The sequence below is a fragment of the Fringilla coelebs genome, assembly GCF_963513975.1.
Source record: "Fringilla coelebs genome assembly, chromosome: Z".
In the NCBI taxonomy this organism is placed as follows: Eukaryota; Metazoa; Chordata; class Aves; order Passeriformes; family Fringillidae; genus Fringilla; species Fringilla coelebs.
In genome coordinates this window covers 81,654,746-81,676,743 of record NC_140031.1, presented here as the reverse complement: position 1 = coordinate 81,676,743, position 21,998 = coordinate 81,654,746, and the positions used below count along the sequence as shown (strand labels likewise).

The 21,998-nt window shown below is 39.7% G+C and overlaps 1 protein-coding gene across 1 annotated transcript in view; it reads right to left on the bottom strand.

The window, feature by feature from the left end:
- The window catches only part of EDIL3 (EGF like repeats and discoidin domains 3), a gene marked incomplete at both ends in the record, with an annotated part of 230,782 nt that overhangs the window by 101,908 nt on the left and 106,876 nt on the right, over nucleotides 1-21,998 (bottom strand). The window contains one exon of the mRNA XM_084224587.1: nucleotides 12,146-12,274. Coding sequence (XP_084080713.1) covers nucleotides 12,146-12,274 — 129 coding nt within the window. The remainder of the gene's footprint in view (nucleotides 1-12,145; nucleotides 12,275-21,998) is intronic.

The following is a 21,998-nucleotide window of genomic DNA, read 5'->3' as shown; positions in this document are numbered from 1 at the left end:
GATGTATTGCCCATAGCATTTTCCTTTTTTTCTTTACATTCCACTGTGACACTTACCCTATGCTACCCTCACTTAAAAAAAATTTAGAATTAAATTTAAAGTTTTGAAATGACTTCATTTCCATACAATAGTAACTATAATCACAGGTTTCAGAATGCTAGCATTAAATGTAAAACTATTGGAAAAATAACAATTTGAAAATAATAAAGGGAAAGACACAATTAAGTGTATTCCAGAATACATTTCCCCTTTAAATTTTCTACTTCAAAGGGTTTAAAATAAGACAGAGCTCTACAAGAATCTTTGCCACAGTAGTGATATATCTTGTGCTGTTAACAAGATTTTTTTTTTAACATTTTTAGATACTTTTTCATCCCTATTTCAATTTTGAGAACTCTCATAAAATAGACCATGCAGTGAAATTATACTCTGCATAGGTACCTACTCTCTATTATGCAAAATACTTATCTTTTCCTTATAGCCACTGAAAAGTTATTACAATGTCCTCTGTGGAGTCATACTTCCAACACTGGACTAGTCAGTATTTCCTGATCTTCTATTTACCTGTTTAAATGCCTATTTAATGGCTTTTCATCTGAGGTAATTTTAATCTAATGCAATTCTGCAATAGCCTAGCCGGGACGTTCCTTATTAGTTTTATAGGAGTTGGTACTTTAAAAGTTTTAATATGCATTGAAGCAGATTTTTCATTTCTAATTACTTTTAATGAATACTGGCATGAAAACCTTCGTCCCATTAAGTAACTTACCATTTAATTTTACACTGTAGAAGTACATCTTCAGGGCAACTATTCCTGGCGTTTCCAATGAACCTTATTAAAATAATTGGCTATTTATATAACAAGCATTTGACAAATCATTTAAACTGTAGTTGAGGAAAAGAAAAAAAAAAATCTTATTAAAAAGTGATTCAACTGGTGAATCATTTTTCATTACAAGCAATGCTCCAAAAAACTCATCTTCAGGAGTAAGTGAAATTATGGATCATTGGAGTAACTGGATGATTTGCTAGAAGAGTGTAGGTGGTCACATGGCAAGAAGTCCAATCTTCACAACGAGTTTGACCCCAAATCAGTAAATTAGCATTATTTCCTTTCATACATCCCAGAAAAATTTTATCCCTTCAAAATGCAGTTGTTTATGCATTTCAGAACAGAGTGAGGGTAGGATTGCAGTGTTTTTACATGAGCATGGGATGGCACAGATTTCTAAAAATGTCACTAGAAAAACAAGTCCTGAAAAATACAAAGATGGATGTTCTTAGATGACAAAATCAAATGATCATGGTTTTTTTTCCATGTGTCTTTATTTGATATATACACGGTGAAGGGTACTCATTTATGGCCAGTCTAAATAAAGATGGCCAGTATAAATCTATTTAAACAATCAAAAATATTTGATTGAGGCACTTGCATAAGTGCACATATATGTGCTACATAGAGGTAACTTCAACTCTTTGCTGATAATTTTCAAATTCAGACTCTTAGTTATTCATAAATATATGTTTGTTTTACTGTTAATGGATCTTGTATTTAATCTACAACTGCAAGTAGGTGACTGTCACCAAGGAAAGAAACACTCATCACCAATTCTGCCTTTTGAACTGTGGTGATTTCCTTGCCTCCTCTGCACAGGTGACAAGGAAACCCCATCTCCCTCCCCACAAAAGATGCAGAATTCCACCACATCAGCAATGACTGTCTGGTTCAGAAAGAAAAATACTGTCTTCCAGTCTGTACATAAAATCTGTACCATGTACCAAGCTAATGGTGTGGGTGCTACAATTCCTGTAAAAATCTCTACTTTTGCTGAGAAATGGGAGGAGGTTCTCTCTCTGCTATGAGCATTGACATAAAGAAGTCAGAAATAAGCATTTTAAACTCCTATTTTTACATTTGGGCAAAGGCTCTCTTCACCTTGCACTCTCTTCCTAACTTTGGTGTATGTCTTCTGCAGAATTATTCTGAAGCCCCCTTAAATATTTAGTGACAATGAAATTGGAGAGGGTGAGAAGGGAGCAGATTAATTCCTCTTTAACAGTGACAACTGCTGGTATGGAAAAGAATGTTGCTTTTAAGTAAACTGTAAAAACTGCATGAGAACAATGACTGTGTGCATAAAAAGCTCGGTTAGGTATGTGAAAGGATCACATAGAATACATTTTCAGAGCCAGATGCCACCTGACTGACTTGTGGGGAGAGCAAAATGAGATCTGACAAGATTACAAAGGTTACCTATTATTTGGAGGTAAATAACATTTTAAATACTCTTTTATGGCGCAATGCTTACACATCTGGACCAGGGAACATGAATTCACTGTAAATGTTTTGTTGTAACAGGGCAATTCCTGAATGTAATTCCTGAATTGAATTTATTGCAAATCTAGAGCTGGTGGTTTCTTTTAAAAAAACTTTTTAGAAAAACCCAGAATCCCAGAATGGTTTGGATTGGAAGGGGCCTTAAAGATACATAATTCCAACCACCTTCCACTATTCCAGGCTGCTCCAAGCCCTGTCTAGCCTGCCCTTGGACGCTTCCAGGCATCCAGGGGCAGCTACAATTAACGCCATTCATGTCCCTCTGCATGGTCCCATCTCCTCACTTCCCTTGGTGCAGTTATTTTGTGCACTTCCAGACAATCCTGGTGAGCTGATTCAAACAGAATTCTGATGGGGATAAACTTTCAGCGAAGGTGGGCGTCATTATTTTTTGGCAGAATGAGACAATACCACCAGAGGACCAAACAAATCTCAAGCCAAAGCATGACTGACAGAAAGACACGTGTGCCTCATGACATCAGACAGCACATGATAAGAAAAGGAAGACAAACAGGATTTACTGATAGTTTTCAGGGTACTTTGAGAAAAGCAAAGTATGCCTGCATTTGTAAGAAGCATGGCCTTGCAGAAATCTCTGTGCAGTTTCAGAGCTGAGAACACGTCTGCACATCCCTACACAGGTCTCAGGCATGTTTTCTCTGTACAAATTCTAGAAATGTCTGGGTGGACTGAATTTCCATTTGTCTACTGGAATGTTTTAGAGTAAATTCCCAGTATGTCAAATCCCAGGAATTTCAGACTGCTGGGCTATTTTCTTTAAGATTATTTTAATCTCACAGGGATCCAGTTCTTGTGCTCTCAGCCTGCTGTCACACAAAGCAAAACATGATAAGTAGAGATGATCAAGAGATTTTCTTTAAAAATACACTCCTGACTCAAACTAAAAGTCTTAGCTGGGTGATCTACAGAAATAATTGTATGTTACTTAAGAGTAAGTGCAGAATAAATGCAAACTACATTAATATCCTGGGTATTCATATGAAAATGTGACAGCACCATGGGTTTTGCTTGAGATATTTTACGAATACAAGAGGATTAACTTGTGATGCAGACTGGTATCTGCCATTAGACCATTTTATCATTATACTGAGCTTCAAGCACAAATACTGATTTTTCAAATTTTTCTTGCACAGGCAATGAGTCTGATGCAATATCCTTCTCTCCCTCCCTCTCCCGCTTGCTCTCAAAAGTGTATCCACATGAAAAAATACTGCTTATTATTTCAAAAGAGTAGCTAGACTACTGAATGTACTCCTGGATCTTCCTTCTAAGTTCTTTTCTTCTAACTTCTCACTGAGCCTGTAGTATAAAACAAGCCCTGATAACTGAATTTGTTTTCCTTCTTTCATTTTTCAGAAAAAATTGTCATGTAAATTTTTTGATTTCCAAACAATAAAGCCACTCATAAAATTTTCAGCTAGTTCAATGAGCAGTACCAATATTTTATATAGTAATAGGGAACTACACAGCCATGTGCCAGCATGAGTTCCAAATACAAATACAATATTTTAATTCTGCCTCCCTGACACCTACACATACAGATGACTGAGCATAGTAACTCTTAGAGGAACAAAACAATAAAACCAAGAAAAGTACCTGAATTACAAAATTCTTTTTTTTTTTTTTTTTTTCCCTAACAGCTGCTTCCAGACCACATCCCTGGGTGACAAAATTCTAATTGATAAGTGCTCTCTCAATAAACAATCGGATTTAATTTCAAGATTTTATTTTTTTCTTTATCTTCCTCACAGGAATGTGCTGGTGTATCTGTTAGAAAGTTGCTGCTGCAACAAAGACTGAACACAGTTTTTCTTTTAAAACTTCAGGTGGTTGTGTTGTCCATAAACCAACACAGTGGCTGAAACTGACTTATGGGTTGCTGTGTCTACCTAAATGGGCACAGAAAGTGGGGAAAAAAAAATAGATGCTTTGTCCAGCCAAAGGTATCATGTGTTCTTCCTCTAACCATACACCTCTCTCCTGTGGTTCATCAACTCTTCCCTGGGACTTAGTGCAACCGCAGATAGCTTATTACAATATTTCTGTTATAAAAATAGGAATGTATGATGTAGACATTACAATGGGATAGCTATTCTCAAATTTAGAGTGGACTCCTTCCATTCAGTACTTTTTATTTTTAATCCAAATATAAAGAGAAACTTGTTTGTATAAAACATCTCCATATGCTATATTTTTAATGCAGAACATGAACAATTTAATCTCTTTTGCAATCAAACAACAATTCCTGCATTTTTGGAACATTAATTTCTTTCCACCATAAAAAAAACAAAACAAAACAAACTACTCCTTAAGAAAGACACTAATTAGGGGAAGACAGATTTACCTGCCCACAAAAAAAAAGTTTATAATGGCTATTGACAGCCTAAGTGACTTTTACACCATAGAAACACACATCTTCTTAAAAGCACCATTCATTATGTAATTCAGTCAGTGCCTAGGTTGGAAGGAGCCCAACCCCTCTGTTTAATATTGCCATAAAACCCCAAAGCAATCAGGAAGATCTATTTCCTCCCCCTATGGCACCTTATGAAAGAAACTCAGCCATTACCAAGGCCTGCTTAAGAAAAGCATCAGCTCCATACCCAGTTCTGGTTAAAACAGGAAAAAAAAACCCCAAAACAAGCAAGCAAACAAACAAACAAACAAAACCACAAAAAAACCCCAAAAAACCAGAAAGAAATTTAACAACAAAATACTGCATACAGAGTACAGAATGTAAGGATGTAAGGAACTTCTGACAAATAAACCTTATAGTTTTCCCTTTACTATAAGTCATTGTTGCTGTAAAATACACTGAACAAAGAAGGTTTTGAGAAGGCCACTGAGAGACAGTTAAAAAGTGCAAGAAAAAGCAACACACTGCACAGAAAAGGCAACAAATTTAACTGGCTGCACAGGAAAAACAAGAGGGCACATAACAAATGTCTGCAAAATAACAAGTGGTGTACAGAAGGCATTCAAAATCTGCTTTTCTCCCAGTATTGTAATAGACAAAGGATGAAATATTTAAAAGATGCTGAAAGACAGCAGGTTGGAAATTGAAAAGGGATTTTTTTTTTCAGTATACAGCAAAATTAGACTTTGAAACTCAATGCTATGTATGAGGAAATTGTTAAGATCAGTAACTCAACAAGAATAAAAAAGCTATTTGAATTGTGTATGGATAAAAAGAATAAACAATGCTATACAAGCAAATTCTAAGAAGAGTGAAACAAAATTGGTGGGGATATTATACTTCCTACCTGGGACTTTAAGGCAATCTCTGCTCTTACTGAATCAAATAAAATCTTCAAGTAGGGGGCAAGCCTCAGCTCAGTTACCTACTGCTTTAACCACCAAATTTATTTGGACTTCAAGGAAAACAAACACCTCATTCCAATTGCTCCAGAATTGGTGTCACTGTTGTCCAATCTCACCACATGTAAGAGGATGTAAGAGGATCCATCAGCAAAACATCCTCCACTTTCAGCTGACAAACCTGTCATTTTTCACCTCGTTAGAGAATTCCCTTTTTCCAGGCAGCCCCCACACAAGCTTCCCTGGACTTCTGTGAATGGGACAAAACCACCAGGGGCTCCCACACCTGTTGGTTCTGCCATTTCCTTCAGCCCCCTGACACAGCTTCAATTCTGGGAACATTTTAATTACTTTTCTTCCAATAGCCTTCAGTGGTTGTTTGTTTTTATATTCTTTACTGGTGACCTCTCTCAGATGTCTTTCAAATTACCCACTTTCTTTCACATTTTGAGTTAAATTCTGGAAGTTTCACAAACTAATAATGATACATCTTTCCTGTTCCTTTCTTGTCCAAGCTACTGGTCAAACACAGGAATGGTTTTCAAATTTCAGCTCTACAATGCTTAGAGGCACAAGGACATACTTACACATGAAACTGGCTACTGCTCTATAGAGTTTATTACTGTACCAGAAAGCATTTTGTTGGCAGTATAATTTATTAAAGCTATTCATAGAATAGCTTCCCCCACAGAATAAAAAGGAACAATGTGTTAAAGTTTAGAACAGCCCAAACAGACTTTTTTTTCAAAGGAGGAACCATAGTTTGTGTGTGTCAGGAAGAGCATGGGATGAAAATCTGGTGTGGTGCAATTGCAAGCATACTGATACATTAAATTTGCCCACTTGGCTCTTGGCATGGCTGGCTTGGAACAGCCTGCATCAGTGCAAGAAAACAATGGGTTTTAGTCTTCAAAACAGGGCAGCTGCATGGAGACCACCAGCAGGGAAGGGTTCCTGGAGTGCCCTGCCACCCAAGTGTAGCCAGGAGTGGTTTAACAAGAGCACTCATTCCTTTTAACACAAAATCTGTGTTACATTCTGCACCCCCTCACAGTAATTCCACAGCTGGAAAAGTCACTGCGATGGTGCCCCTGGGATTGGGTAACTTTGGATGCACGGAGAGACTGGGGAATGAGAGGCTGGGAAGCACTGCCAGGGAAAGGGACAAGGGGTCCTGGTTGTGGGAAATAGTAAAGGTAAGATAATTTCCAGAAAGCTGTAGAAGCAGGCCTTAGAAAAAGAAAGAACAGAAAACTCAGAACTAACTGCAGCTGCAACGTCTGGAAGTAGAGAAAGTCACAATGGTACAGCAAACAAGGGCACGAGACAATAGCTTGAGTTTGAGACTTGGCTAAGATAGACCTTAGGGCTGCAGAAAAATATGAAACAAGATATTCTATATAAAACAAGATAGTAGAAAGTTTTAAGCTTAGTAATGGAGTATTGTGTACTGCTGATAAAAAGAAGACAAGCAAGCATTGTGTGAAGCAGGTGTACATGTGCTTTTAGTGATTGGCTAGAACAATTGTCTATAAACTTTAGCAATGTGCTATTGGCTAGAATGTGTTTAAAATGCTCTTGTTGCTGGCTGTACGTGAGCTTTGCCGTCTTTCTATAGTCTCAACCATGTAATGAGGCTGATGCTGCAACAAAAGCTCAAAGAAAGCACCCCAGCAGTCCTGTCCTGCTTGTGAAAACAACCTCCACACACAAAGGCCAGCGGCAGTGCCCTGGAGCCAGCAGGGACATCCTGATCCCCGATCCCTGTGACACTGGCAGGACCTGAGGGAAGGGCTGGAGCTGGCCCAGGGGTTTGGGATGGAGCTCAGGGAAAGGCTCTTCCCCAGAGGGTGCTGGGCACTGCCCAGGCTCCCCAGGGAATGGCTCCCCAAGGCTGCCAGAACTCCAGGAGAGTTTGGACAACACTCCAGGGATGCCCAGGGTGGGATTTTGGGGTGTCTGTGCAGGGACAAGCTTTTCAATTGATAATTATCATGGGTCCCTTCCAGCTCAGGAGGTTCCTGGACTGTGTACTGAATTTTGCTGGTAGAGATTGTGCATCAGGCCAACTAGCCAGGAATGTGTGGCCACTAGCCTTTCCAGCTGTGGCACCACAGGAAAAAGGCTCTGTCCCGTGGATAGCTGGGATGGCAACTCAAGGTAGAATGGAAATCTGCCACAGGGCCTGTGCAGTTTCCCAACACATTTGTGCAGCACATGTGGATATCACAGGCCATCCATGAGGTGGAAGAAGTAAACAGAGAACTCAGTAAAACCCTGGGAAGGGCTTGCTTACATTATTAAGTGTGTTTGAGTAATAACCCTTATTCTTGGAATGCAAGGATTTCAGTTATGTCTGGTGGAGTTAATGATCCTCTGAATATAAACCCACATGCAAATCAAACCCCTAGATCTGAAACCTTTATTGCTTCAAACATGAATTTTCCTGGTTGGATCTCTGTTCTTTCAGCTACTTGAGTGGCAGCCAGTAACACATATTGGGTCTAATGCCTCAAATTCCTAATTTTTCCAGTATGCAGTCTCTAACTGATAGGCACAATAATGCATGCTGTATATATCTTTCAACAGGGTTTTTTTTTTTGTGTTGTGAGGGTTTTCTTTCTCTTTCTTTCTTTTGTATTTGTTTCTTTTTTTTTTTTTTTTTTTTTTTTTTTGCTGGGTTTTTTGTTTTGGCTTTTTGTTGGTTTGGGGCTTTTTTAGTTTTTTGTCAGGTTTTTCTGTGCTTCTTGGTTTTTTATTTCCATGTGGTTTGATTTTTTTTGGGGGGGGGTTGGGTTTTTTGGTTTTTTGTTTGATTAATTTATTTGGGTTTTTTTGTTGTTTTATGTTTGTTTGTTTGTTTTGCTCTGGTTTTGGGGTTTTTTGGGTGAAAAAGCTGTGCATTTCAGTTTTGGGGGTATTTCCATGGATTCTGACTTGTTCTAGGCTGTTTTAATATAGAATCACAAACTGGCTTGGGCTTTAAGGGACTATAAAGATCACCTAGTTCCAGCCTCCCAGCCATGGGGACTTCTCCAGCTCTCCAGGAGTCCCTTTAAGCCCTGGAAGGGGCTCTGAGCTCTCCCTGGAGCCTTCTCTTCACCCTTCACCCCCAGCTCTCCCAGCCTTGCTTCAGAAGAGCCCTTGACTTGAATCTTCATTCCAATCAGATAAGTAAATGCCTCTTAAATAATAGAGGAATATTTAAAAACAGATTTGCTGTGGTATCAGCACAAAATCCAGTCCAGATGCAGACTTTCCTGGTTTTGGTTACTTTATGAGCTTTGAAATGGGAAACTCTTTTTTTTTTTTTTTTTTGCCACTGGGTAATCAGAATCTTTTCAGGCAACCACAGCCAATTAATATCAGTTTTGCAATATATCAAGAATATACAGTCAGTAAAATTGCTAATGATCTCTTTTATAGTTTACATATTAATTATTTACATGGGCAAAAGGTCAACAAATCTCAGAAATACTGACAGGGTGTTTGTTGATGTGGATGATAAAATACCAGCTTTGAGAATGTATCTTGACTGCAAAATCAATCACCTGACTTAATTGATTTGGCAACAGAATATTAGACATGAAAGAAATCCAAGATAAAAAGCTTTGTACAAGAGAACCACAACGTGGCTTTTGGGTTTCTTGACAATGTAGAAGAGATGTGCCTTGCAACGAGGTCATTTTAATTTATCTCTTTATGATAAATTTGACAGACTTCTTACTTGATTTACAGTGAGTTCAGAATTGAATTGTTAAACTTCATGAAGCAGAGAAGCTTGTATCAAAGGAATGCTCTGAATTGAGCTTAGGTGATATTGTATATAAATGTTAAATTAAGTCCACCACTGAAAATCCCACAATTCTCCCTGACTGCAGAGAGCTCTGTGGCTGTCTCTCACAGCTCCCATCCCCAGAGACCCTCTGAACACCTGGATTGGGTGTCTGATTTATCATCCCATCTCAAATCAGATTATCTGAAAAGGATTGAATCTCATTCTCCCCCAAAGAATAACTCTTCACCTAAACTAGTCTTTTCTCAAATCACTTCAGCTGCCTTCTGGGGTTGTGGTGAGCCTGGGTCAGCTGTGTGAAGGCTTTATCTTGAAGTTGACACAAACACACTTTGCTGATTATCATTAGCTAACATGATATACCTCAATATTTTTAAAAGGATGATGTGGACCCATCAAACAACTCTGATGAATCACTCTGTGATGCACCAGCTGTATGTTCCTTACTCATTAATTAGTTGACAAGAGATGGCATTCCATCCAAAACTCGTGCTTAGCAATGTGTTTTGCTTGATGAGAACTTGTGGTATTATTTACATCTTTAACAAAGGTCAGCTCCTTGATATTTGATGGAAGAAGTGTTGTGTGCCACACTGATGCCTCAGGTTTAGCTTTTATATTTTTCAGATTCTCTGCTGCTTTAGTGTGTGGATCTGAGCTTCACATTATGGGATGGTGAGCTCTGTGCACAGAGCAGGGAGACAAAACAATTCCTGCTCCAGCTGGGGAGCCAGCACAAATGACCCAAATCTCAGGCCAGGAGCACAAACCCCGTGGGCTGGAGAGAGAAAAACAAGCAGGGTGGGACTGCAGGGGCTGAAGCTGGGATGGGACAATGAACTGCAAGGTGCAAATGGAGCAGAGCTGATCCCAGGGAGAGACCCCGTGCCCGGCCGGGCATTTTGGGGCCATTTTGGGTCATCTTGGGTGCAGCCCTGGCTGGGCTCTGGTGCTGCCCAAGGTGCATCCATGGAGATCCTTTGAATAAATCCCTGCTTTATTCTGGAACTCTGCCCAGCCTCTGCTCTAGCTCAGCCTTCACAAGACATCAGTTTCTGGTGACCCAGATGGGATAAAGGCATCTGGAAAACCCCTGGATCAGAGCCAGAGGAATGTCCAGATCTTGCCATCAATGTGACAGGTCCCATGATGGAGCATGCCTGAGCACACGGGCCCACGTGATTGTGTTTTCACATGAGACATCCACGTGGCTGGACAGCAAACACTCATTTCCATGCTCCCAGTGGAGGAGGTGGGTGCATATTTTCACTGGATTAAGTCAGTGGAATTGCCCACATCACCCACACAATTAACGGGCCAAAGTTAATGGAATTGAGTATCCATATTCCAGTCTTTGGCAACACTTTTGAGTATTTAAGGGACATAACAAACATGAAGATGTTAGCTGAGCTGGACTGTATTGGTCCTGGACACTTCAAATTATAGACAGGTATCTAAAAGGAGCAATTAATTCAGGTAGGCTGGATTCAGTGCTTAGTCACTGTAAGCTGAATAACTGAACTAATTTTTACATGTGAGTGGAGCTGGATTCCTCACTATTTCCTTGTGTTTTTTACCTTCTGTAACAGCTAGCTTCCAAGTGCATCAACAGCATAAGATTTAAAGAGCGATGCTACTCTTGGTTTAGGAACCACTCCTGCACAAAATGGAAACCCCAAAATTTCTCTTGTGAGCTTCTCCTCAGGCAAGCCCTTGTTTCGAATGAGCTTTGCATGTGAAAAAACCCCAGTTTCTATTAAAGTAACAGACAATGCAGACTACATTTACAGGTTAGCACACGACCTGCTCAGTCACTAGCAGATGACAATCCCTCACTGATTGGCTTTGATTGCTGGTGGGGTGGAGTGAGAAGCAGAAAAGCTCCTGACTTTGTGTTAGCACTACCCAGCAGTAATTAAAACATCCCTGGATTATCAATGTTGGTTCCAGCACAAATCCAAAACACAAGCCCACACCAGCTACTGTGAAGACATTTAACTCTGCTCCCGCCAAATCTAGCACACCCAAAATTTCTTTCCCCATGTGGTTCATTCTAAGTTCTCTAACTACACAGTGTAAGATGAGGATACTGACCTGCTGTTCCAAATCTGATCTGAAAATAGAAAATACTCTCCAAATAAATTATAAGGATTAGATAGAGATCAAGAAATTTTAAACAGGGTTAAATGATGTAAGTCTGGAGGTTTTGGTCTTGAACTTAGATACTGTGATTCAAAACATTTCTTCATTATTTATAAAGACAAAGGTGAAAAAAGATGTAGAAGACATTTATTCAGAAATTTCAGGGTTTTTTCCCCTTTTAAAATTTTTTTAGCATTAATCAAAGCAAACCCACAAACACTACTGAGATTAGAAGAGTCTTTCCATTTGAAATACGCTTCTGCATTAAAGCCCTGCAAAATACATTCACCATGTCCTTGCCATGGCATAAAACATGCATAGAAAATCATGTCCTGTTGTGTCCAGTGGGTTGGTAGTCAGGTTATTTTCTGAAGGCAGCAGCAGCATTCTGTGGTATTAACTTGCTCACAATATAAAGGCCAAAGTCTGATATACTCCAGAAAACCAGATCCGATATTAATCCTTAACAGTGCAGGCAGTAAAAAGGCTCCTATCTATAAATACAATAAAATTTACCATGTGGAACTTACTGTGCTGGCAGTGAATCCCATTAAATCCCTGTGGACATTTACAAACATAGCCTATGAATGTGTCGCCTCGGTATGCTTCACTAATCTCACATATCCCACCATTATGGCATGGATTGGGAAGGCAGGGTCCTGCGAGAAGGGGAAGAAAAAGAAAAAAAGAAAGAGAGAGAAGTATGTACACATCCACAATAACAACCATAATAATTTCAGTCATTTATAAGCATTCATTAAAGAAATAAAACTCCTTACGCAGGCCTTTATATTCCACTAACTCAGTAAAATACACCCTTCACTTACTTCAGAAACTTGCCAGCAAGGATTTTTATGAACAAGAAAAAAATATGAAGCGTGTCACTACTCATTAATCATGGCATTAGTTTTTAATGTGAGAGAAGACAGGAGACAGTGAGGCTAAATCCTGCTCTTCTGTTAAAGATAACAGGCATTCTAGTTTTTGCACCACTGAGGGAATAGGTATTAATCAAACATGCCTATCATGCACAGAGTGACATGTACAATGTCCCGGAATGATCACTACATGTCAAGTTAGCAGTCTGAGGAGATCTTTGCTATGGCTCCGGGTGACTTTCTGAAATGTGAGTATCTGGGCCAATAGTTAGCAGCTACCAAGCCACCTATTCTTTTCCATTCAGTGCCTCTGTGGCCACTTCGAGATGATTTGAAAAAGCTCTTCTGACTAAATTTACCTTTTCCCCAACACGCCACATGCTAGGATACATAAAGTTTCAGCATGGAGATCTGTTAAAATTGCTATTACTATAACTTTAGGTACCTTTGAAAAATGGAATTGTTTGACCCAACTCTTAAGTTTACTCATTTAACAGCACTTGAAAAGAGCTACTTACATTTTAATGTCTTACTAACACTATCCCCAGCACGACTCCTACCAGAAGAAAACATTATTTTGATGATTCTTTCTTTTCCCTATCTCATTTTAAAGAAGTGGTAAACATTGTTTAGAAAGCCCCACATGCAAGTTTGTCTTGATTTGTAAATTCAATATAATGTATCTTATTTGCAACCTGTGCTGTGTATCCTGAAAAGTGATAACCACTGTTTGTTGTTTGTCATAATCACTCACTCACTTTAAATTGCATTTGGAAAAAAATACCCAAAGCAAAGAAAAAACAAAAGAAATCTAGAGCATAATTTACTGTCAATCAGAGTTGGGAATTTCAGAATCCCAGAATCACAGGGGATGGAAAAGACCACCAAAGCCATTAAGCCCAAGCTCTACCTGTTGCCCAATTTGTCCCCAGCTCAGAGCATCTCCAGCCCTTCCTGGGACACCTGCAGGGCTGGGCACTGCAAACCCCCCTGGGCAGTGCCAAGGCAGTTGCTGAGCCCCCTTTCCATGGGGAAATTCCTGCTGTGCCCACCCTGAGCCTGCCCTGGCCCGGCCTGGGGCCGTTCCCTCTCTCCTGTCCCTGTTCCCTGGAGCACGGCCCGACCCCCGGCTGTGCCCTCCTGGCAGGAGCTGTGCAGAGCCACGAGGGCCCCCCGAGCCTCCTTCTCTGCAGCCTGAGCCCCTTCCCAGCTCCCCCAGCCCTGCTGGGGCTCCGTTCCCTTCCCGGCTCCGTTCGCCGCCCCGGCCCCGCCGCAGCCCCTCCATTCCCGCCGTGAGGGCCCGGAGGTGCCTCAGCCCTCGCGGGGCGGCCTCGGCAGGGCCGGCCCAGGGACGGGCCCTGCCCCGCTCCCACTGCCGCCCCACGGCCGGCACAGCCCGGGGCCATCGGCCTCTCGGCCCCCGGGCCCCCTGCGCTGGGTCCGGCTGCCGGCACGCTGAGGGAGCCCAGCGCATCCCTCGGGCCGCCCCGCAGGGCTCCGGACCCTGGCGGGGGGCTCGGAGACCTCGGCACGGAGTCGGACACCCGCGCCGCGGATTGTAAGCCATGGAAACAATTACCAACTGTGTGCCAGCGGTTACAAGCCGCAAGGGTGTCAGTAGAATGGTAGTGAATCTATCCCGGGGTGAAAATGTACAATTTTGGGGTTTTAGAAGGGGGGCTCAGGAGGCAAGATGGAGGGATCTGGGCGGGCCCGGTCCTTCCTCCTGTTTCTCCTTGTCCTCCATCCTGTGCTGCGGTGGTGGCACTTTCGGGTTGGTTTGGAGCACAGCCAGACTGTCTCACACGGGTGACAGGTATAGGGAAGTTATGGTAAATAAAGTACCCGTATTTTGCAGCATAAAAAGCTACAGCACCCTGAGGTGTCGGTGTGCCACAGCCCGACCGCCAGACAGAGCTGGGCGGGTCAGAGAAACAATGTTATAGATAAGGAAAAATAAACAACCTCGAAAGGCAGAACCGCCTCATCTCGGCTTCTCCTTGGGTCTGGGGGCTGGGAAAAAGAGACTTTGTAACACTTGGGGCTCATCTGAACCCCAGAGACCTCGGCAGCGCAGCCCCAGGGCCTGTCCCAGCTTCCCGGCCCCTCTGCCCAGCCCGGGGGGCTCCAGGGTGTTGGTTTCACCTGACAAGTCACCTTAGTGAGCCAACAAATGAACGAATAGAATGATTTAGACTTTAAAGATCTGTAAATTCAATGTTTCTGGGTGTCTGTCTCTTTGTGTTTTCAATTACAAGCCCAGGTCTGAAAGATTCTCGCAGCAGCTCGATTCATCCAGACGTCACGTCAGGGAACACTGCGCTCTCCAAACAAATATTAATTCGCAAAGCGTAAAAATTAACTGAATGATGAGGATGTCAGAACATATTCCCCAGTTATTACTGCCCATGTGGCTATTGCAATTTGAGAAGCCACGGAGGTGCACATTTCTATTACGACTTTTGTCATCAGCCTATTCCAAGACACAGCCCTGCAGAGTTTTTTCTTGTGTACATCATTAAACATGGGATATGTCTCACTGAACCAAAAAAAATAATGGACATGAACGTACTGCAGATGATTCCAAATGGTATTATTAGCAAAAAAGGGACAAAAATCAGGAAGATGGAAACAAGGAGAATGGCTGCTTGCTGATTTGCCTTTTGCCACATACACTCTGTATTATAATTTAAAAGCAGTGGTACACCACATTCTTAATTCTGGAAAGATTTGTGTCTTTCAAGTATTGCTGCTTCTATTCTTTCAAGTATTACTACTTCATGCTATTTCTCCTTCATAATAACTTGGGAAGAGTCCTATCTAATAATTTGCACTTTTGGCCTCCCAATAAATATGAATTGTTTTTTTTTTTTTTTTCCAAGCCTCTATCACAGTGCTACAGTTGGGGAGTACCTGCAGGCAGCCTCATATGTTAATTGTTTCTATGCAAGCAAGATCTCTAATCTTCCAAGAACAATAAATCTCTTAATAATTACTTTCTCATTTTGCTTTCTGCTTTTTCTGTATGGCTTGTTAAGCACACATTCAGCCTACTTTCATCGATTTTGTTTATATTTTGCATTTTCTCAGATCAGTCCAAACTGCAAAGACTTAAAAGGTCATCTGAGGTGCCTAGTGATAAATATACTGGTGCATGACAGAATTTCTAACTAATGTTTTTCTTTTATGAAGACTTTCTTCTGGAAAAAACAAAACAAAACAACAAACCACACAGCAACAATATGAGCTTTTTTTTCCTGATGATGGTTGTTATGGACAAATAATATCAGCACTTTCAATTTAAATGTTGAGTATTTTCCTTTGGGTATTTTTGTTTGCTTTTGTTGTTGCTATTCATAGAAACTGGTAGTTCAATTATTATTTTTAGAGCAACAAAACATCATTATTTGTGCTGAAATTAAAAAATTACAGTCACATAGTTTTGACTAGTTAACATTTATTAATTGATAAAAACATGGGTTAGACTAACTCTGTGTTCTAAATGAATGAATGACTGAAATTAAAAAGCCTGTGCCACCCTACCATTGTTTCTCCTAATTCTTCAAAGGACCAAAATTTAAGTTCACACATCCTGAACTTATTTAAATTGCATTAACACCCTAATATGATACCTCAAAATTAATTAGTTACTTAATTAATTAATTTTAACTGAGTCTATAGACCCCAATGATTCAATTTCTGCAGATTTAAGTGTCTTGAAGGAACTGGGCCTAATCCTGCCATCATTCCACTGAAGCACCAAAAATGCAATGTGTAAGATCTGGGCACAGATGGCACATGAGGAGAGGTCCCAGCCAACTTCCATAGGGATGTTTAGGCTTTTAAACAATATGGTGTTAAAATCTGGATAATTAATTATGTGACAGCCTGATTAATATGGTCTGTTATTAAGATCTATAGCAACAAGTCCACAAAAATCATATTTTACAAAAAAAAACAAACCAAAAACACAAACCATAAAACCTAAAAAACTGACAAAAAAACCCAACAAAATGCCCCAAGCAAACCAACAAAATAACAAACTGAATATGTCAACTAATTTTCAAAAACAGTGGACTTCGGGGATTGATTGGGTTTTTTTAAATCAATAATGTTGTAATACTTTTACAGGTAATCTTTAAGTTGCTTCCAACACAAAGAGAACAACAACATCTGATCAATATTAATGAGCAGAGGAATTCAATGGTGTGGTTTCCAGGCATTTTTATCCGTGTTCATATAAAATAATGTCAGCAAGATTAATTGTGCACTCAAAGTAATAGATCTGTTCACTTTGCTGCTCTTTTGAGTTCTTCTTTGTTCAGTTCCAGGGGTATCAGCCAACATAATAAGTATAGTCCAAAATACATCATCCTGTTATTCAATTGAAATCCCATGCTGTTTTTGAAAAAATATTGAAAGTTAACTTAAAGCATAGCAGGTTTTAAATTTTAGATGTTCTTACTAAAACCTCTGAGACTTCTTAGAGGCATGAATCAAATAAATGCATCCTCAGCAGAGCTGCAGAGGGGCTCAAGGTAGAACCATGTCATCTGTTTTCTCATTTGACACATAGAGTCAACAAAAAATTTAAAAAAAAAATCTTGTATCATGCCATTCTGCAGTGGAAACTGCATATTTGAGAGAAACCATGAGTTTGTCTAGAGAAGATAAAGCCAGGAAAGCAAGGAAACCAGTCTTGTGATAGCCATCTGCCTCTAAAAAAACAGCATAAGCATTTGTTTTTGCCAAATATAAAATCTGCTGATGCGTTGGTGGGAAGCAAAAATTACAGGGGATGTCATTAAACAAGAAATCAACATCAGGCCATCTTCATCACACAGCAGGATTCCCTGAATTCAAAAATATGCTAAAACAGTTGATCAAAAAATCAAAGTCCACTTTTTCTTAGTAAGTCAAGCTCAAGTGATAAATATGAAAAATATAAGGAGAAAATAAAGAATAAAATGTGAACTCCAGTGGAGAGAAACATGCAAAATAACCACTTTTTTTAACAGTAAAATTAAGTAAAATGAAATTAAAAAATCTTAGCACTTTTGATGGTGTCAACCCATTTTCTCTTCATATAGAAATAATATGACTTTAATGAAAAACACTAAATTAGATATTGACCTTGATATACATCAAGGTAAAGATACAAAGCTAATTGCTTCATTTATTTTGTGGAGTATTACTGAAGTAGGATTAATAGATAATGTTATTCTGATGATATAATAAGCTGCAAATCCCATCAAAACAAATATTGCGAGCCATCATCAAACTAATAAAATGTATCATATAATTTTCCTTTTCATTTTAAAGAAAAGTACTCTCCAGCTGCGTGCCTTTGTGGCAACAGCTTTTCTTAAGTTCCTCTTGGCCTTGCATGAATGTCACATAGGGTTTTCCCCCATCTGATAAATTGAGATCTTCACCAGAGGTCTCTTGCACAGTTTTAACATCATCAGCTGGAAGTTTTCCTCTGTGTTTGGATGGTACATGACACTTTAGGTGCTTCCTCTGCCAAAGCAAACCCTTCAAAATAAGCAGCGACAGAGCTCACTTAGCAGGAGCCCCTGTATTTTGGAATTAGTGTGTGCAAAGGCAGCCAGTGTCACAAACAACTTATTTCAACTTTAAGGGAAGGCAAGAATCAGCCTCCTTGCTGCAGGAGCCAGCAGAATGGCACAACTGCCCGTGGGGAGGGAGTTAAGGATTATCACACTGAATTAGGCTCAGTATCCACGTAACCCAACCCTGCACTGCCTCTGCTCAGCAGCTTCTGCAACCTGAGCACAAAGCTGAGCCATCCCGCCGTGGAAATGAGCAAAAATCTGCACTAGATATTTTACAAATATTTGTGATGAGCTCAATTTCCGAGTCTTTAAAGTTGACATAATTTTCTAACTGACATACATGTTTTCTTCACGCGGTTAAAAATTTCACCACCATTATGCACACAGATGATAGACCGCCTTTTTCTCAGAAGTACATTGGCCTTGTTTCTTTCCTCATCACCCTTTTAAAAACTCAGAATGGATTTTTGAAAGGTCTGCCCCTTCAAATGTGAGATTGCAGAATTCACACTTCAGCAGACACAAATCCAAAGCATAACCTAATCCTGTTTAAAAGGGACCATCTTCCCCAGAGACAGGCAGATGAGCATTCAAATCTATCAGGAATGTCCCTACAGGTTCTGGCAGAGATCTGCTTTATTGCACAAAAAGGTCAGGAATACAACAAAAGCTTCTGAGGGTCTCTGATCTTCCTCACATTTACTGCTTTGGTTGCTAATTCAATATTATTGTGAAGACTTTGAATGCCCCCAGGTGCCTGCCTTGCAGTGCAGAGTTTGGGAACATTTGAGGAGCAGTTCCCAGCAGATGTGCTATCGACCTTCTGAAGGCACTGCAATCATGAAAATCATCTAGACAACATGCCCATTCTGCCACTAAAGTATTAAAAGTATTATTAAGCATCAGCAGTAATGAACTAATGCTTTGTAGTCCAGTATTTGCGCCTTCTCATTCAAAAATACTCTTTCTTTCATTTAAAAGTAATTCTGTTTTAAAGATATACATAAATATGTAAATGTTTTAGAGTCCAACTTCAGTTATACTGCTGCACCATGATAAACTGATCATCATCAGTTAATGATGATGATCATAATAAAGTTATATTTGGAACTAACTCATCCTTCAAAGCTTCTGAAATGTAACAAGAAATTCTTCCTTGCCCAGCACTCTCAAATATTTGTGAAGTAAGGAGAAAAGAGAATAAACCAATCCACAACAGCTCCTTCTTATCCTTCAAAAAATTCCTTTCTGAATTTGCTGCTGTTGCTTCTATTTCACTGCTGGGATACACATGTACTTTGCATCAACAAATATGTATTGACCTACACCTTGCTTTTTGTTTGGTTATTTCGACCTGAAAAGAACAGGCACTGAAGAACATAATTCACAGTTTATGTGGAATATTGATAACAAAAACTGATTGCTGCATGTTATTCCAGTTAATGCATGAAAGCAGAGAAAGTAATTAGATGATACACACTGTCATCTCATGAACATTCCCAGAATACCAGCTTTGGGGGAAAAAAAATTCAAAAAAATCTGTTCAGCCTGGCTTGTAAGTGAATTAGTAGTGTATTAGATTCTATCTGCCTATATATTCATTATAAACTAATGGCAGAGGTCCAGACTTAATTGCACTGTGATTAAATATTTATCTTGTTTTTAATGCAGCAAATGGAGCGTGTTGATTATAATGATCAAGGTGTCTCCATCTGGATGCAGCAATAGATGAAGTTCACCCCCTGAGTGCAAAATGGCTTTTGGGTCATTTCTGCACATTTCCCTCCAATTCTATTCCCTACAATTCTTCTGCAGGGAAGAAATTTAACCTGGATTGTCTAGCCATCTCCCAACCTTTTTTGAGCTAATAGCTAGAATATTTTCCGAACAGGAGCAATTTATACTTGATGGATATACAATGACTTTCCTTAAGAGTCTTAAACTTCACACCCAAGCCTTTGATGGCAAATTATACCCAAATTTGAGGCATGGTGAGTGTAGCAGGCACTGGAATTTTACAGAGGGTGTGACATGAAAGTACTCTAAAATCTGGGGAAAGAGTTCAAAGCACTACAAGACATTTTCCCCAAGTCCTCTTCCATTATTTCTCTTCATATTCCTCAGCTTTTGAGGCTTAGACCTTTGCCGATTTTCAATGCTGTTTTTCCCCTCTTTGTACCCTTTGCACCTAAATATGTGTTTCTGGATAATGCCCACAGCGTTCTTCCCCCATCAGCTCTCCCACAAACCTCCTTAGCAAGTGTTAATGTGAGACCTGCTTTGCATCTCTGCAACACCTTTCACGGGAGGATTTTATCTTCCCAGGGAACCCCTGATCAGTTTACAGAAAATGCATTTCCAAGGCCTCTTCCTCCTCCTTTACCTTTCCACTCAGGCAGCATCATTGCTGTTTTTCTAGTAGATGATCCTTTCTCTGTCACTGATTTCTCCCAGTCTTTCTGATCCAGATGTGGAATCTTGTTTGCTACACTCATTTTGTGATTTACTTTGCCTCATTAAAGCTAGATTAATTTTCCAACATGAATTAGAAATATTTTCCAAATTTTTTTTTCAGCTGATTCTGGTTGACATCAAACAGGGAAAAAAAAAAACCAAACCAAAAAAACCCAACCAAAACCACCCTCTCAAAACAGAGAGAATAATTTTGTAAAAACTTTGCTGAAGGACTGCAGACCTGAATTTTTAATGCTAAAATATTCAAAGAAAGATTAGATTTCAGTTGGGATGTCTGGAAGATTTAGTTCAAAGGTGCAGTCCTGAAAAAGCTAATGTCTACAGATTCTGCATCAAAACACACTCTCCAAATCCATTTTCGACATGATTTGAACAAATCCATGTCTCTGTTTACTGCACTGGTAATGGCTTAAGTAAAACAGACCCAGCAATAAAGAAACTATATATTGTTTGGTACCTAATGCAGAACCTCACTTGCAATTGGGATTTCTGTGCAACAATGTTATTTTTATCATCATAATTCTTTTCATCATATATGAAGGTGTCATTTTTTATTGTTTCACTGCACTTTAAACTGCTAGTTGTAGGGAGTTCTCATCCTTTTTTGCTTCTATAACTGGAAAATGGAAAAAAAAACCTGCAAAGATTATGTGAACCTTAATTATAACAGCAAATAGAATAAATCCAGTTACTCTTCTTGCTGAGGATTCCAGTGGGAACTAAAAAATGCCACAGCCTAAACTTAGGCTGTTCATATTTGTATGAGTCAGATCCTAATTACTAGTGCTGCATTAATGACACAGAAACAGCAGAAGAGAACCTCAGAGGGTGGTTATCCTCAGGACATGAAATATTATTTAAACGTGATGAAAGAGAATCACTAAATGTGAAATATATATAGTCCAAACAGGCATAAAATTGTCCACAGCAGAAACCCAGGGAAATAGACAAAGAGTTACACACCAGTCACTTATTTCCCTGAGGATGTAGGACAGAGGAAATATATCCTTTCCTCTTCCACTTTTTTTTCCCAAGCTGCCATCAAACCTTGCTATTTCCATGTAAAAAACCCCTAAATCCTATTGAATTCCAGATCCTGTCACTATTCTCCAACTCTTTCTCCTTTCCTAGCTAGACAGTCCAGCTAGAAAAGCATTTCTCTTTTTTCTCGTCATCTCCCACTCCTGCTCCACATTGGGTTTTTTTTTCAACCCAGAAACCTACAGTGATTGAGAATCCCAGCTTGAAATCACAACCCATGTTTGCAGTCACGAGCCTTCAGTTTGGGGCATACACAGCAGGATCACTTGAGATCTGCTTCCTTTGCACCAGCTACTTCCACAGCACAAATTCAAATTAATTGCTTGTGATTAATGTGGTTCACATGAAGCCAGTTGCACCTGGATGGAAGCCCTGACTTATTTTGGTGGCTAATGGCAATAAGCCCTGCACAG